Source organism: Brachyistius frenatus, unplaced genomic scaffold (assembly GCF_029030835.1).
Source record: "Brachyistius frenatus isolate BFR_SWC_R1_liver_20210118 unplaced genomic scaffold, ASM2903083v1 Contig_47, whole genome shotgun sequence".
In the NCBI taxonomy this organism is placed as follows: Eukaryota; Metazoa; Chordata; class Actinopteri; family Embiotocidae; genus Brachyistius; species Brachyistius frenatus.
In genome coordinates, this window is record NW_027210646.1 from 548,410 (window position 1) to 563,906 (window position 15,497).

At 40.9% G+C, this 15,497-nt stretch overlaps 2 protein-coding genes across 4 annotated transcripts in view; both read right to left on the reverse strand.

The window, feature by feature from the left end:
- The window catches only part of plod2 (procollagen-lysine, 2-oxoglutarate 5-dioxygenase 2), a 30,782-nt gene extending 28,606 nt beyond the window's left edge, over nucleotides 1-2,176 (reverse strand). Inside the window, exon 1 of the mRNA XM_069703524.1 lies at nucleotides 1,705-2,176. Coding sequence (XP_069559625.1) covers nucleotides 1,705-1,807 — 103 coding nt within the window. The 5' untranslated portion in view covers nucleotides 1,808-2,176. The remainder of the gene's footprint in view (nucleotides 1-1,704) is intronic.
- LOC138623826 (phospholipid scramblase 1) overlaps nucleotides 1-15,497 on the reverse strand; it is a 179,529-nt gene that overhangs the window by 162,555 nt on the left and 1,477 nt on the right. Inside the window, exons 1-6 of one of the 3 annotated variants that reach the window (XM_069703570.1) lie at nucleotides 15,262-15,351; nucleotides 14,701-14,743; nucleotides 14,386-14,606; nucleotides 14,093-14,254; nucleotides 13,424-13,585; nucleotides 8,613-12,441 (exon numbers count right to left, since the gene is read on the reverse strand). In XM_069703570.1, the coding sequence (XP_069559671.1) occupies nucleotides 12,412-12,441; nucleotides 13,424-13,585; nucleotides 14,093-14,254; nucleotides 14,386-14,606; nucleotides 14,701-14,743; nucleotides 15,262-15,276 (633 nt within the window). In that variant the 5' untranslated portion in view covers nucleotides 15,277-15,351 and the 3' untranslated portion in view covers nucleotides 8,613-12,411. Of the gene's footprint in view, nucleotides 1-8,612; nucleotides 12,442-13,423; nucleotides 13,586-14,092; nucleotides 14,255-14,385; nucleotides 14,607-14,700; nucleotides 14,744-15,261; nucleotides 15,352-15,497 lie in introns of those variants that run through there. The other 2 variants (XR_011311104.1, XM_069703569.1) reach the window with 2 other exon arrangements.

Sequence of the window (15,497 nt, forward strand, 5' to 3'; positions counted from 1 at the left end):
TGAGAATTTATGGGGGAAAAGAGACTGTTAACACCGCATATAATCTGTGATGTGTGTGTGTGTGTGTCCCTCAAGACCTATTATTGACACACACACACACACACACACACAGGCCCGGTAATGATTTATAACTGATGGACGAGTGTTTTCTCACAATGTCCCGGTCAAAAACAATAGGTACACATTTGTGGATTAGAAAAACTCAAGAACTCCAGCACGAGATATTATATTTCGACTTATTTTGTTTAATTGTCTTATGAAATTGGAGCTTCATTTTGAGCTGTTGTTGGTTTGAGCTTCAAAAAAGTTGTATCGCACTGTAAAACTTTCATATACCCGTCCTTTGTTTACTGCATCGCAACATCTTTTAGTTACATTTGAATGACTTCTAAGTCTGAAAAAGGCAACAACATTTGAACATTATAACAGAACATCATAAACTTTATCTTTTAATAAAATACCTGATTAAATTCCGGTGAATAGCTGGGTAAAATCAACACGTTTAAATCCAATTAAACGCAACTTTAATTGGATTCAAGTTAAGTGGTCATATGAAGAATTCAAGCTTTCATTTGCTTTCTAACCTATTTCATATCTTATTTCTAAGGTGTGGTATGTTTTATCACAGTTTCAAAGTGCATCGTTAGATTTCTAGACAGAAACACAGACCCACAGTAGGCCACTTGTGACATCAAATTTGCGTAAAAAAAAAACCCCACATGTATCCACTTACGTTCTTGTCTGCTGGTTTTTACAAGGTGCCCTGTGACTATTGAAGGAGCTGTGTTTAACTGAGAGGGATTTGAAGGTAATTTAGAGCAATTTAACCAGCAAACGTGTTGACAGGGGAGGGATTTTCATACAAGTCAATACAATTTGGGGGTGGCATAAAGCTATACATGTTAAGTATATAGGTTGTCTCAGCAGCTGAAAGAGCAGGTTGAGCCTGGCGCCACTCCACCAGCCGCCCAATTAACAGATTTACAAGCGTTTCTCTGTATCCTAGTCGCTAGTCACTTAACTGCTCGCTATTAACTTCAAATAATGGATTTCTGGCGCAGTCTGGTCTGTGGTACGTCATTGCTAATGACTTCGTGATCGTTCTGGCTTCTCCTTTACGTTTTTGACGTAAAGAAAAGGAACCCAATTCAAACCTTTAACTTCTCGCCCCAGTTGCTTCGTTATTTCTGCACTGGAACTTTACAGCCCCGACATCTGTGGATAAAAGCCGGAGCTGCGCGCAGCCAAGCAACAAAAAAAAGTATAAACGGGATAGTGAGAAACCACAGAGGGTGCTTTTGCGTCAAGAAGCATCGCGAACATTTACGCACCAACAGTACACAGTATGTCGCTCTAAACATATTCAGGTTGCCGCACAGGGAGCTGCAGGCACGCAACCTGCGCCTCATGTACAGTAACATCATGTAGCCGGCGAATTACATCTCCCCCACTGCATAATTCATTTTTTGTTGTTGTTGTTGTTGTTGTTGTTGTTGTTGTTGCGCGCACGGCTTGACAGCTCTGAAGCGCAGCTCGAAGATGTGGGACTTAACATTTCGATCACACGTAGAAAACGCAATAAAACAACGTCTAACTCCAGGCTGTGTTAAAAGTACTGTATGTATTAGCTTGTATTTGAGTTTGGGACGACCCATGAACAAGAATGGGAAAGGAGGGGGGGGGGGGGGAAAGTTCGTTCCTTACCTTTAGGAATAGGCACAGGAGCTTGAGGGGCATCAGTAGAGTAGACAGTATTTGCAAACTTGATCCAGCATGAAAACACTAAACAAAACTTGAGGTACTCCATTGCTGGTATGGTGCGTTTTCCTGGACAGCCTGCTCCCGGGTGACCGATTGGTGGGGGGTATTAACTCCCAGTCCGACAGCAGTGATCAAGATAAGCCCCTGAAGGGTCCTGCCGGAGGTTCTCGCGATAATGAAGTTATTAAGTGGGAAAAAAAAATAAGATAAAGAGGAATAGTGCGTGTTGTGGACGAACAGGTCCCTGGCCCCTCGAGACAGCCCTTGTAGCTCCAGGGAAGGATTATAAGTCCGACAAGTCAGGGAAATTAGAGAGCAACAGGCGTGGTTCCTTAATTGCAGCTGCAGCTACTGGTTCCCGGTGAAGCCCTGCGGAGAGAGACGGAGAGGGTAGACAACGGAATTCACCCCTGACTCAGGGAGGTCCCGCTCGAAAGTGTGGCCAGGCACAGCTGTATATGAACCACCTCAACCCCTGGCTGCTCAATACCCCTCCTCTGGTCCCCTCCCACTGAGTGACCACCGTTTGGCTGGCCAATACTCTCCTTCTACAGTATAGCCTGTTAAATATGCTCATTAGTATACATCCTGGAAAAAAACACTACAGAACAGACTTTTTAAGAAGTTTATTCTCAAAGAATTGAATACATGTTTTTTACATTACATTTAATCCCCCCTTTTTTTTTTTTTTTTTTTTTTTAGAGCACATAGAGTTTCCATGACTTTAATTGCACCAAATGGGGTTATAACATTTACAAAAAAAAAAAATCCTTCCATACCAGCAGTGGAAGAAGTATTTTGAGTAAAAATCCTCTGTAGCAGCCCTATATTTCAAATTTGTATCTGTAGTATATATGTAGTGTAGTGTGTAGTGTGTGTGTTAGACATTATTAAACATGGAAGAAACAAGTTGTAGTAGGTTGTGTTGGAAGCTATTTCTAGCCACCTTATTTACTGTTGTGCTTAAATATATAACATTAGGCTACATAATATCTTCTGCACACCATTTCCCTGTGACCTGCAGTGGAGTGAAAGTAACAGGTAAGCTATGATAAATGACACGTATGTACACGAGTATGATTGTCCACTAGGGCTGTGACTGACATTTATTTTTATTCTGCCAGCTGCTTTAAAAAGTCAGAAAATAATGGGAAAAAAAAGTTTTTAGAGCCCAAGTGATGTCTTCTTATTACTTTGTGTGATCAAGTATTTACTTTGTTGTAAACAAAGACTTAAGAAAATTGCTTTGTTTTAAGAATAACCTAAATGATTAATCAATTATCAAAATACATGTTTAACTGTTCAAATAATCACTACAGTACAGTAGATAAACGTTGGCCATCATCTAGCAGATGATGGTAAGTTAAACAGTCAACTGCTGCTGCAGATGTTCGAGCTGTTGCTGCATTTACACATACAGCGGGGAGAATGAAGGAAAACAGAAACCAGATATTAAATCCAGCTTCCCCTTGGCGTCACATTACATCTGTCTCCCAGTGTCTCCGCCGACCTTGAAACCACTGCTTCATCTCATCTACGTCTCTCATTCCTTATAAAGAGCAACGGACCCCCCCCCCAGTTCAAACCATCTCTTCCTGGCAATGACTTTGCATTGCAGTTGTGATGGCTGCCAGCGGATTGTTTCCCTTCATGACATCACTGGGTTTGTTTTGAAAGCATAGTTTTTTTTACGAGATAAATTACGTCTCACCAGTGAGGCCCTGACAAACCGAGAATGTCGAGCCATGCCAGAAACCTCAACATCGGGTATAGGGTAGTTGGACTTCCGCCATAGTCTTTACAGTAATTCAGCATGCGACTGACACGAAAGTGAGCGCTGGGCAAAGCGCGTTTATGGAAATTAGTGTGTCATGAGAAAATTACCACCTTAAATCTTGCCGTCTGTCTCGACCAGAAAAAGGGAATTCTTCCTCTGAAACTCAGACAAACGCAGACCTGAGTTCAAACATCACGTTGACCCTTATCTCAGTACTTTCCCAAAGGTATCAGTCCTATTTTTTGCAATCTAAAGGAGCCTGAAAGAAAGTGTAATTTCACAGTTCAGCGACAAATATCTAGCAGGGATTTTTTTTTTTCCCTGCGGCTTTGCGAGGGAACTCTCTGCAGCAGGAAAATAAAAGTGTTTGTGGTGCTGAGCCTAATGTTGCATCTTGGCACTGTGGGATAGGGAATACGCTGGGTCCTCCTTCAGCTCTCTAACTCAAAGCCGAACACCCACCAAATGTTTGGAAAAGCCAGTGAAATGTTCTCTGGCTTTGATTACACCAAAATGTCCAGAAGTCCTGTGAGTCTTTTAATATCCTATTGGAGCCCTGTACTGGGAGACGTGAGCTTGAAAGGATGATGAGGCCATTTATGGACTTTTACCTTTCTATTTCAGCACTTGCAGAAATATGACGTGTCTTAAGTGCCTGTTGGTGGTGGCAGTGGCACTGATTACAAGTTTAAGTTTGGGATACACGTGTTGGTGAGAAAATTACATTTAATTACACCAAAAATTGGCAGATGCAGAATACAGAAGCTGGGAGACTGCTGCGGTGAGGGGGGGTGAGGACGGAGTAGAAAGCCGGGAGCTCGTCATTACAACAAGGCACACCTGCACATGATTATCCCCACTCATTATCTGCCTGGGTATCTCTGGACGCTACCAGACTTTGAACGGCAGCACACGTGGACACAGCTAAACTCAGCTGTTTATCGACCTTAAAATGGAGAACAGACTGTTAAAAAGCCTCCAGGTGGCGTGTTCTTGAGCCTGCTTTTTAGTTTGAGCTTATTTAGTGCCAAATAAAACACACAGGCCTCCACTGTCCTTGCATGAGGGAAAAGACCAAACGGTGTTATAGCGAGCTGACGACAGCCAACCGTCCTCTATTTTCGGTACTTCTGTGGAGACAGTGGGTTTATGAGCGCTATTTAAGTTTAATTAAGCTGCAAGAAGAAACGGATGATTCATTAGTAGGGCAGACTGTAAAAGAGAAACGGACACATGGAAAAGTAATGCTGAAACTGCTTCTTTTTGTAATGACTACCATCAATAATGGTGGGCACACAATGTAAAACACTATTTAGTGTTCCTTTCATTGATGTCAGTGCACAACTTTAGGCTGTATCAAATCTAAAATCACTTATCTGTCAGTGGTTGGGACACATCTTGGGTTTCGTTCCACTTCCTGTTCTATTTTTAATGTAACCTGCTTTTGGTGGTGGAGGTGGCTGGTTTTGCAATTGTACTGGTGAGTCACATATCCTAGAAGCTTGGTCTCGTTCCCTTTCCTGAGGAGCCACAATTGCACCGTGATTGTAAAAGAATGGGTTTTATTTTTAGCGTAAAATGCTTAGATCACTTCAAAGTGTAATTACTAGTCCAGATCAATGGAAAGAGTATTACTTTTCTCATCTTCCCCGGGAGCTCATCGCTACGTCATTCATTGGTTCGTTCTGGCTAGTGTGGTCACATTTATGGGGATCCAGGGTGCCCATTGACCCAGGGTGTGGTCTAGGGTTGCCTGGAGGGGGGCGTGTGGAGGGGGTTCGCTAACACGTTTGATCAAAAGACCAAAGAACTCTTATCAAGCACAGCGTATACATTTTTCATGTCAACACAGAAGCTGGCTGCACAAGGGGAAATGGGTTGAGTATGGATTCATTCATTTTGATCATGGTCCGGTCTTTTATCTATTTTTCTCAAAAAACAGGCCATGAGCTCACCGTGAAGTCACGAGTTGCAAATTATATTGCGTACACGGTTAAAGATGTTTGTAATTTTTAAACCCGTGTGATTTTCAGTCCTTTAAATTTGCATTGACTGCTGGATGGATCTACTTTTTTTTAGGCAGTGTTCCTAGAAAATTATACATAATGAGCTCTTTCACCAGTCTTTCATTTAAATGTCATCATTAGGCGGTAATGTTAAAACCACAAAGCTTTAAAAAAAAAAAAAAAAAAAAACGTACCAGAAGTAGGTTGAGGAGAAGAGGATTCAACCTTGCAGTAAACCTGTGCCTCCAGTGCCACATCACCACTTTAAGAAATATGTTCATACACTACTGTTTAGAGGAGGTTAGGTTGCCTTGACTTCAATTCACTGACAGCAGTTGTTCCGATCCATCTGACATGTGACATCTTTATATATCCCAGTGGTCACGGGGAGATGGTTGGGTGTGGTTTGATGCGCAGAGGTCACAACTGTAGACTAGATTTGGGTCCTGACTACCACCTTAAAGACATGGAAAAGCTTTGGGTTTGTCATATTTCAATGAAATATTGTAAAACGTCAACAAATCTGTTTCAACTCCTTTTCTACTTTTTCTTACTCAACCAACGGTACGACCTTCTCAAAACCTTAACCAAACGCTTCGACGGTGCATCCTCAGTCACTTAAGACAGAACATGAAAAAAAGTTTCAGTCTGATGGGGCGTTTTTTTATTTTAAAAACACATCTCCATTTTCTTTTAGAAATTAACGGCAAAAGGGAGAAAGGGTGATTTAAGTGGTAACCATTTAAGTGTGTCATACATTAAAACCATGCTTATGATAAGGACGCCTCAAGGTACATCTACAGATATTCAATCCTTTCAAAGTCATTGAAAGGAGAACCCTCAGTAAAATTACTCATGACCGCACTGCAGAACTTTTGTTTCCCCCTCCTACCAGACTCATACATTGTCGCTTCCGTTCCGGCTGTAAAACAGTGGACATATCGTTTTAAATTGTTTTAAAGGGTCACAACTCCCGTGAAAAACGACTCGTTTCACAATCAGCATTTGATCCGTACAGTCTTGTGATATTTTGAAAATCTTGAACATTCGCACGATAGAATTATTTTATCCCTGATCAAATTACCATAGAGCTAAAAATGGAAATAACCCAAAGTCAGCCGGCTGAAGACTGTGGGACGCGCGCCCTGCCCTGCTCATAGCGCATGCCCGGTGTGCATTCACCCGGCCAGGGCAGGAATGTTTCACCGGACACCAGATTTAATGATTGTGAAATACAGAAATATCTATCTGGTGGTGCTCAATCAGCATTGTGTGATCGCATTTGGCAAGGGCTTGAATGTAATGGCCTTTTATCGATATATCGAAGCTTTGATTTTTAGGTTCTGTATATCGGGTGAGGTGTAATTAACTGTGTCATCTGCATATAACCAAATACAAAATATAATGAAAACAGAAAAAAAAAAAAAAGTAATGGTCCTTAAAGTAGATCTGTTAGACCCTTCTCAGTCTCAGTCTTTAATTAGTGTGGCACATGAATTGCAGCAAATTTATCTTTAGTCCTAGATTTGTTTTTTTTTGGAATGCCAGTGTAAAAGTAAACAACCATCCCCCATTATATATTTAACATCTGCTCTCTTCCACCCATTGTGTGCACAACTTGTTTTTATAGGCTGCGTTTGCACAGATGTTGCTTCAACCATTTGTTTATCACAGTGGGTTTAAAAGACAGATACCCAGAATTCCAGTTACTGTATACTTTTGGGAGCTCGGTGGAGCCAAACTAACACAAAACAAACGGCTTTCCACTTCATTCTCAGTACATGTTGAGCAGCAATAGTGATGCGAAAAGTTTATTTTCTGTTCCATATTGGTTCGAAACAGACTTTAAATGTAGTTTCCATGAAGGCCCTGGTCTTTGCGGATTTGGTCAGGATACAGTCAGAAAATAGTCCTTTTTAATATTCTCGGTTTCATTTAAAATTCATTTTAAAGTCTTTCAACATGGTCCAAAATGTGTGCAGTGATTCAACCAAGCAGCTCCGTTAAACAACAAAAGGATATCAGCCACAGCTCGTTAATCTGCCAGTACTGTAAAACACTTACAACATGGGGCTGGCTGGTTGCCCCAACTGATATATCTACTTCACTCACTTGGGCAAAATGTTTTAAAGTTGTTTGAATCTCCTGAGTCCCAGACATCAAATTCACTTTTGGAACCAAGTGTGCCGCGTTTAAATGCACGTGTTACAAAATTACTACACAATTTATGAGATGCAAAGCTTTGGTATGTGTTGAATCATGAGGGAACTGTTTGAAATGGAGTGTTACAAAAAACACAATACTGTAGCTGGAGAAGAAATCTGGTTGTTTTTTTTCCCTCTCTGGGACGTCTGACCCAGCAAACAATTACTGCATTATTATAAGTGAGATCACATTTGTGTGATCTGGGTATTTAATTCATTTCAAATGTGGAGTTGTTTGTCTTACATCATGGTTCCGGAGAATCTAGAAACATCTGCTCCAGTAAATGGGTTGATTTCTGTGGAGGTCTCAAAAAGATTTATTTGGAGGAAAAAGCTTTGACACTCACAGCTGCTGCCTCTTCACTAACTTTAAGTGGGAGAATGTTCCCAGTGACTTTAATTAAAATGTGTGGTCACTAGGAGTTCAAAGGTGAGAGGTTAAACCCCTTTGGTGGTGATGTCAGCAACCAAGGACCAAAGTGGCGACGGTAAATTGTCAGAACACAGAAACCAGAAATTGTGTTCAATATGAAGAGGAAACGAAAAGTAGCTTAAACATTGCTTTATATGTTAAATTTTTTGCAAATTGTGAAGTAATGAAGCTCCACGATGATGCAAATGACCTTTTGGACCCTTTCTGTGTATTATGTACTTCGATAACTTGGGGAAGGGGGAAGAAGCCAGCTCTCTGAATTGTTGTAAAGTCCATTCCTCTCTCATTTTTTTTCTCTGAATCATTTTCTCCGCCACCATTTTACAGACTTTTGGAGTTCATCATCTGTGAAAGACACAATTCGGGGATGTTTGGTTTTATTTATTCTCACTTTCACACTTTTCTGCAGTAAAACATCGGGAGACTCCATGAACTTTTCACTTGTCATAGATTTTATTTTCTCCGTGACAGCAAAAGACATCACAGGAGCTTCGAGAGACTCCTGCACATTAAACTGGGCTAACCAAACTAGTTTGAGGCCCATTTAGTCTCACGACAAAACAGACCTAGAAACACTCGCTGACGTAGCAGAATTAAGGCTACAAATAACCCACAGAGTAACACTCTCTGTAGAAGACCAAAATAACACTTGTAATCTCTCTGTTTAAAAAGAATATCTGAACATCGTTACCAAATATGAGAAAAACTATACCTATGTTGAGGCCAATGAAGTATTGGAAGAGAAGTCACAGCATACTTTTAGTTTGGCTTAAGGGCTAAACAAAAACACCCAAGTAATTATTATTATAATTATTAACTGATAATGTGAGCATGCAAACACACTCAGGAATACCCCTTTCACACAGAGGGGCCAACCAGGGTTTTACACCCACTTTGATTTTATTTTTGAAAGGGTCAGCCCTCATTGTCCCATTCGGCTTCGCCACATCTCGAGGCGGGACGGACAAGGATTCAACAAGTTGCCCTGTTGTCTGCCCACACCCATTTCCAGCTTGCGATTTAATTGTTATGCTTCTCTGTGGGGTTGTGATGCGCGTCCTAACTGAACTGTCACGACCAGGGATTTTTCTGTCTTGGTTAGAATTTGCAAAGAATGGTTGAATGTTCATCAAATAACCGTGGTCCAACCTTTGTCACTGGTTTGTAATAGGTAAAAGACAACGCTGACATTGTGATGTTTAGTGGGTGTAGACCATGCTCATCAACGTTTTGTGCCTTAGCGATCTAGTGTCTTCTAATTAGCACCAAAGACAGTACATCTAATAGAGCCAATATGTATTCTGTTCAATAGTTATTGAGCCGCTTCATATTGGCGAAAAGTAGTGGACTGATCGATCGACAAATTGACCAACATTCAACTTCACCTTCCACTGAAAAGATCAGCACTGCCATTCCTAAACCCATGTCATTAGCATGACTAATACCCATCTCGTCTCTCCTCCCTGTGCTCCCCCACTTTTTTCCAACCGCAGCTGAATAACCCACAGCACTCTTGACAAGAGTTGCGTCACATATTCCTGTGAAGCGTAAACCATCACTATCACTAAAAACAGCCGGCCTTAAATCAAATTTAAGGCCGGCTGAAATTCATCTGTCTGAGACGGTGCAGTTGTTTTCTGCTTTACATGCAAGAGACCTGTGGCCTCAAATGTTTGTATCGTAGGAATGGTCACACAATGTGCTGATGATGTCCGTGAACACACGACCCCACTGAATTGTCAGAGAATCATTCTGTAAGCAGTGAATTTTGCATCAATTCAATTTCATAATGAAAAGGTGCTGACATTAACAGTCTTTGCAAAAACATGTTCGAGCTGTTCCAAACTGTACGAGAAACTGCAAGGATTTATGAAACCTTCTATTCTTGCCTAGCTACTGACAAAGTTCCAGCACATCTCTTCTCAGTGATGTGATTACAAAAGCTTAAAAAGGCTGTTTCAAACAAGAGGTCTTTATGTTACCCCCAAGGTTAACAGCTTCAATTAAATGGCTTAATTAAAAAGGTAAAAAAGAAAATGTTCTCTTTACCGTCTTTGTTACCCTTCACATTGCTGTTTCATATAATTCGTATCATTGATTCATGGATTTTGGATATAAATAAACAAAAACCAAAAGAACTGCACTCATCACCATTTAGTTTTTTGTTTTATTGAAGTGTTTCATGGACTAGTTGCACAATTTAAGCTAAGCTCAATTTTCCTCCATAGCATGACGAAACGGTCTATTAGTTCACAGTATTAGTGCAAAGTAGAAGAATAAGGACTTTTTGATATACTATAACTGACCGAGAATAGCAAAATTCCCTTTGTGTCACATTCTTAATTCAATTTTTGGCTTCGAAACACAATCAAAGAGCCTTCAGAGGACGTAGCACCGGCATCTTATACTATTACTGCTTTTTGAGAAACAACACAGGCTAATGCTATCGGCAAGAACGTGACTCAACTTTGCCTTTTAAATTGAGTCGTTTCTCATCAAATGTTACGTCGTGAAAACAAAACGGACTTTAAAAAAAAAATCCATCTTAAGTACCTAATCATGTTTTCAGTCTTGAAATCAACGGTTAAAAAACACTGCACGTAAAGAGTGAGATAAATCCAATCCATAAATCCAATTCTACAAACAAGTGTCAATACACTGAAGGCAGAGGCAGAATAAAACACTGTTGAACAACACAAGAACATTTCAATCTACACTGGCAACGTTAGCTCCTCCAACTGGCAGTATATCGTCCATTTTACAAAAAAAAAAACTTCCAGCTTTTGAGACTTAATATATTTTTTTCAAAAATGGCTTAAGATGGACATTTTAACACGGTTAATGACTCTACAAGAACTCTTGCTGGTCTTTATGCTAATGTATTATGCGCATAATACCTTTGCTAGTTCTTTACTGTATATAATGTCTAATCCGATTATTGGCAACAGTCATTAAATATTCAAATTTTACATTTCAGTATGGTGCAGTGGTCATTGGATGGAAACTGTTATCCTGTAAACTGTAATCGTTTTAATAAACATTTGTATTTTGACACGTATTGAACCATCAGTTGCGTAATATAACTGTGGAAATGATCAAAATTCAAGTTCATATAGCAGAAAGTGAAAAATATGGATATTAAGTTTAATGTACAAAATACTGTCCAAAGAAAATCCCATCTTCTCATCGTATCAGGTGCAGGTGTGTAACTCCCGGAGCCAGCAGTAGCCAACACTATAATACAGTAGCATGCATTTCAACCTGAGTTTGTCCAAAAATATACAATGTCATCAGACACTACTATTTGAATAAAATCCTCTGGCATAAGCAGGTGTTGAGGTTGTTTGTTTGGACCGCGGTGGGTTACTCTTAAATTAACATTTACTGCCCTCTTGAGGACAAGACGGGGACAGTACATCGAGCTGTAACCCACTCCCCAAAAAAACAAACAACAACCTCCACACGGTTCACAATGCATAAATATTGTGGCATCGAAAATATATAAATACTTTGTCTCCTACAGCATACGATCATTTACGTTTCAGTTAAAACACACACGAGTACATTCGTAGCACGCACACAAAGCAGTGCACACACACACATTGCTCTCAACTGACAGTGTTAAACTGACCAAAATATAAATCAATAAATAAGGGCGTAGGATACCGGACCTACAAACTACTACATTACATGAGTCTTTTAGTTCTCACACAATATAGCTGCGAGCAAAGGAAATTAGCTGACTAATGATATGACCAAATTACAAAATAGGGCTAAATCAATTTGCATACTCAGTACAATGACATCAACTTCTTTCTTTAACAAACTGTACAACAGCACTTCTTCGCTGTGTTCCCTTTTTGTTTACTTGGATATGGATGTTTTTTTTAGTTGTTTTTTTTTAGGAGTAGCTAAAGGTTTTGGCCCAGATGGGATCAGTGACCATAATATAAACACACATCTAAAAAAAACAAAACTAAACAAAATAAACTTCTCCACGAATCTAAAACCGCTGCATTGTGCACCCCCAGCCCAGTAACATCATTTTACAACCGACCTGAGCAGTTATGACTAAAACGAACCTTCTAGTTCGTTGTTCATGCAAACTTATAACATGTAGATACTTTCTACAAACTATCCGTTTGAAGGTTGTTCTATGTTCGGGCATTTGGGACTGATCTTCATGGCCTTGTTCTTCCAGGAATGTAACTTTTTCATCCAGTTTGGCTCCTAGTTAGTAGTTTCAAAAAACATGAAGTCCTGTATAAAAAAAAAAGAAATAAAAGTTTTCTATTAACAATAGAAAAACAATAGAAAAGCAAAAACATTAAATTACCCTTGATATAATTGCTTAATTGTTCATTAAAAGTATGAGCTAAAGCGTCGAATTTATTCACCTGTGGTTTTGCCAAACTAACTGTGTAAACATATTAATCCCAATGAAAACGGAGTCATCCGATGCTCCAGTTATTGATAACAGTTATTCCCAAACTGCAATGTGAGAGTCCTTAGCTGTGGATTCCACCTGAGTCTGTGATGTCACGCGAGTCTGTGACGCTGTTTTGTCTGCCAGGTTTTGTTGACTTGCTGATTTGGTCACGTTTCTTTGATTTCAGTGCTTCTAACGTGGCAAAGTAGGCTACGTTGTTTCTTTTTTGTCCATTCTGTATACGTTGTTGTTATTTCCTACTTTGTCGTGCTAACCCGCAGATATAGTTAATACAGTTGGCTGTGTTTTAGTTGTTAAAAAAAAAAAAAAAATACATTCTTCATCATTTTTTGTATCTATATTTTCTCATTCAGTGCCTGCTAGCAGGAGGAAAACTCAATTCTTCTCCTACTTGAATGTCCGGGCGTCGATGTCGTCGTGTGATATTGAATTGAGAGTCTGCACGGGGTGTTTTATTTTGAAAAGCACGACGCACTTCTTGTGTCTGATTTCCCGTCTGGCTGCTCTGCGCAGCTTGACGTAGCTTTTTGTTAAAAATAGACTCCATGTGTATTTTAAGCGGAGCATAGCGGAGAGCTGCTCTTGATTCTGGTGGAATCCCAAGTTTTGTCGAGAGCTCCGATGGCCGCGTCGCAGCCGGTTCCAGTAGGATCCAGCGGTTAAACTACTTCCTGTGCAGTGCCTTTACATTACAGGTTATCAAATGCATTTTCTAAAATGTTCATTAACAGCTAAAAGTATATATATATATATATATATATATATAAAAAATGTGTTAATGTTGAAACTTACAATAAGAAAACATGCACCGATCATTACAGCCTTCATTTTCACATCCAGATCCATGGGGAACTGGATTCCAAAGTTGTCTGAATCTGTGAAGGCTTCCCGAAGAAGTCCCGACCACTGCTTACTGATTTTCCCGATCTTATTGACTTCATCCATGGTCACAACCTGAGGAAAGAGTTTCGCACAAGACAAATTGGTGACATGTGTTGCATTAGGATAAAGATCAGTCCCTAAGCTTGTTTGGTGTTCTTGGAGGGAGATCATTGAGCAATCCATAATTCCATCTATTTTGCCCGTTGCCAAAGTAATTTGAGTTACGTCTCCCCCGTAATGACTTCAAAGCAGCAGCGAGAGACCGAGATGGTAATATCATGCTTCAGTTAGCCCTCCTCTGGGTCGGGTAGAAGGTCTGTATCACTGACCCAAATCCCCTTCACAGCTCGGTGTAATAAAACTATTTGAGCCGTGGAACAATGGCCGCACTGTACCACACGAGGGCATGCCCTGTGCCACGGCTTCATCCGAGTTTAAAGCCCGCTCTGATTGGAAACATATTTCTCTCTCTTCTATCCCTTTACAAAAAAAAAAAAAAAAAAAAAAAAAGCATGTCCAGAGGGCGAGAATGTTGCGTTTTCACAGATTTAATGGATTTCGGTGTTTAGATAAACTCACCTCAAAGTCGACATCTGGAAGGCAGCTCCATCCGCAGAAGGGCCCGTGGATCCTCAGGACGGGCTCGTTGTGTTCGTTCGCGACAATAAATTTGGGGGAGAACGGGTGCCACTGTTGCACCACGTAGCCCACCGTGTTGCCAGGGGGAGCCTGCACCTCCAGCTGAGTGAAGCAGAAGTCAAGGACAGGGTGTCACGTATCGTCTTACCTCCTGAAGAAACCGTCGTTGATATGGTAGGTGACGACAAATCTGGTGAGCAAAAAGTCACCTCCAACACCGTCATTTCATTTACCTCTTGTAAACAACAGGGGAAGAAGCACGACATGCACTTCAGCGGTCTGGTGACGGTGATGACCTCCTGTCCAAAGTTGTCGAGGACGTGGATGGTGAAGGGGCGCAGGGGACCGCAACACTGTCGACTCAGACAGTCGTTCTCCTCGACGGCGTAGAACACGTTCTGGCCCATGGCGTTACGCACTTCGTACTTGTTGTTGCTTTCGAAACCAATGAGGGCTGCGCGGAGGCAAAACAAAATTCCACAATGAGCTATCACTGCCGTTAAAACACACATGTGCTGAACGCGGGGGGTCGAGCGCGTGCACCGTACCTTCCACCACCTCGACTTTCTGTTTGATGAGTAGCTGATCCACCTAGAAAAACAAATGCACGTGATTTTAAATGTATGCATTTGTCAAGAGGTTTAGGTGTAGTTGGAGGGCCAGCGTTAACTTTTATTTTTTGACATAATCGCGCTCATATTTGATCTCCGACCAGTAAGGCCACATTCTGGTGTGGGCCACTGAGCTGTTCAGCGTTGAGCACATGGGCATAAATATATGCAGTGGGGTCACTTCTTTTTGAAGTGGACCAGTATATTGTTCTTTAATAGATACTGCATACTTTGTGTCAAACTCAGGAAATCCGCAACAGAGACCCTTGAAGCAATGAGCCGCTTGAGTGACATTGGCGTTGCATGAGGTGCAAAATGTCACCGTCTGAGAGTGCAACCAGGTGGATTTACTATGACATTTACGGGGTTGTGAATTCCTCCCCCAGGTTGAGACCGTCAACATCGACTCCTCCCGTGATGTTCTCAAAATGTCTGAGATTTGATGTAAACGACCTGCGCTGTGGTGCGATGGCATTCGAAACGTGCAAAGTTTCTTACCCGTGACAACACCATTGTCGCTCCCCGTCACCTGCACCAGCTGCGCTTTGCCCCCAGCAACTTTTTTCTTGTTATTCAAAAACCTGCATTTTTTTTTTTTTTTTTTACGTGCGCTGCCTGAGCAAATTTCAGATCAATGCTGAAATCTCGAATCTGCATGCACCAGTGGTCTCAAAAATATGTGTAACTCGGGCACTGATGTTGATCGAGCGACTTAACGTGGAATCCTTGGTCAT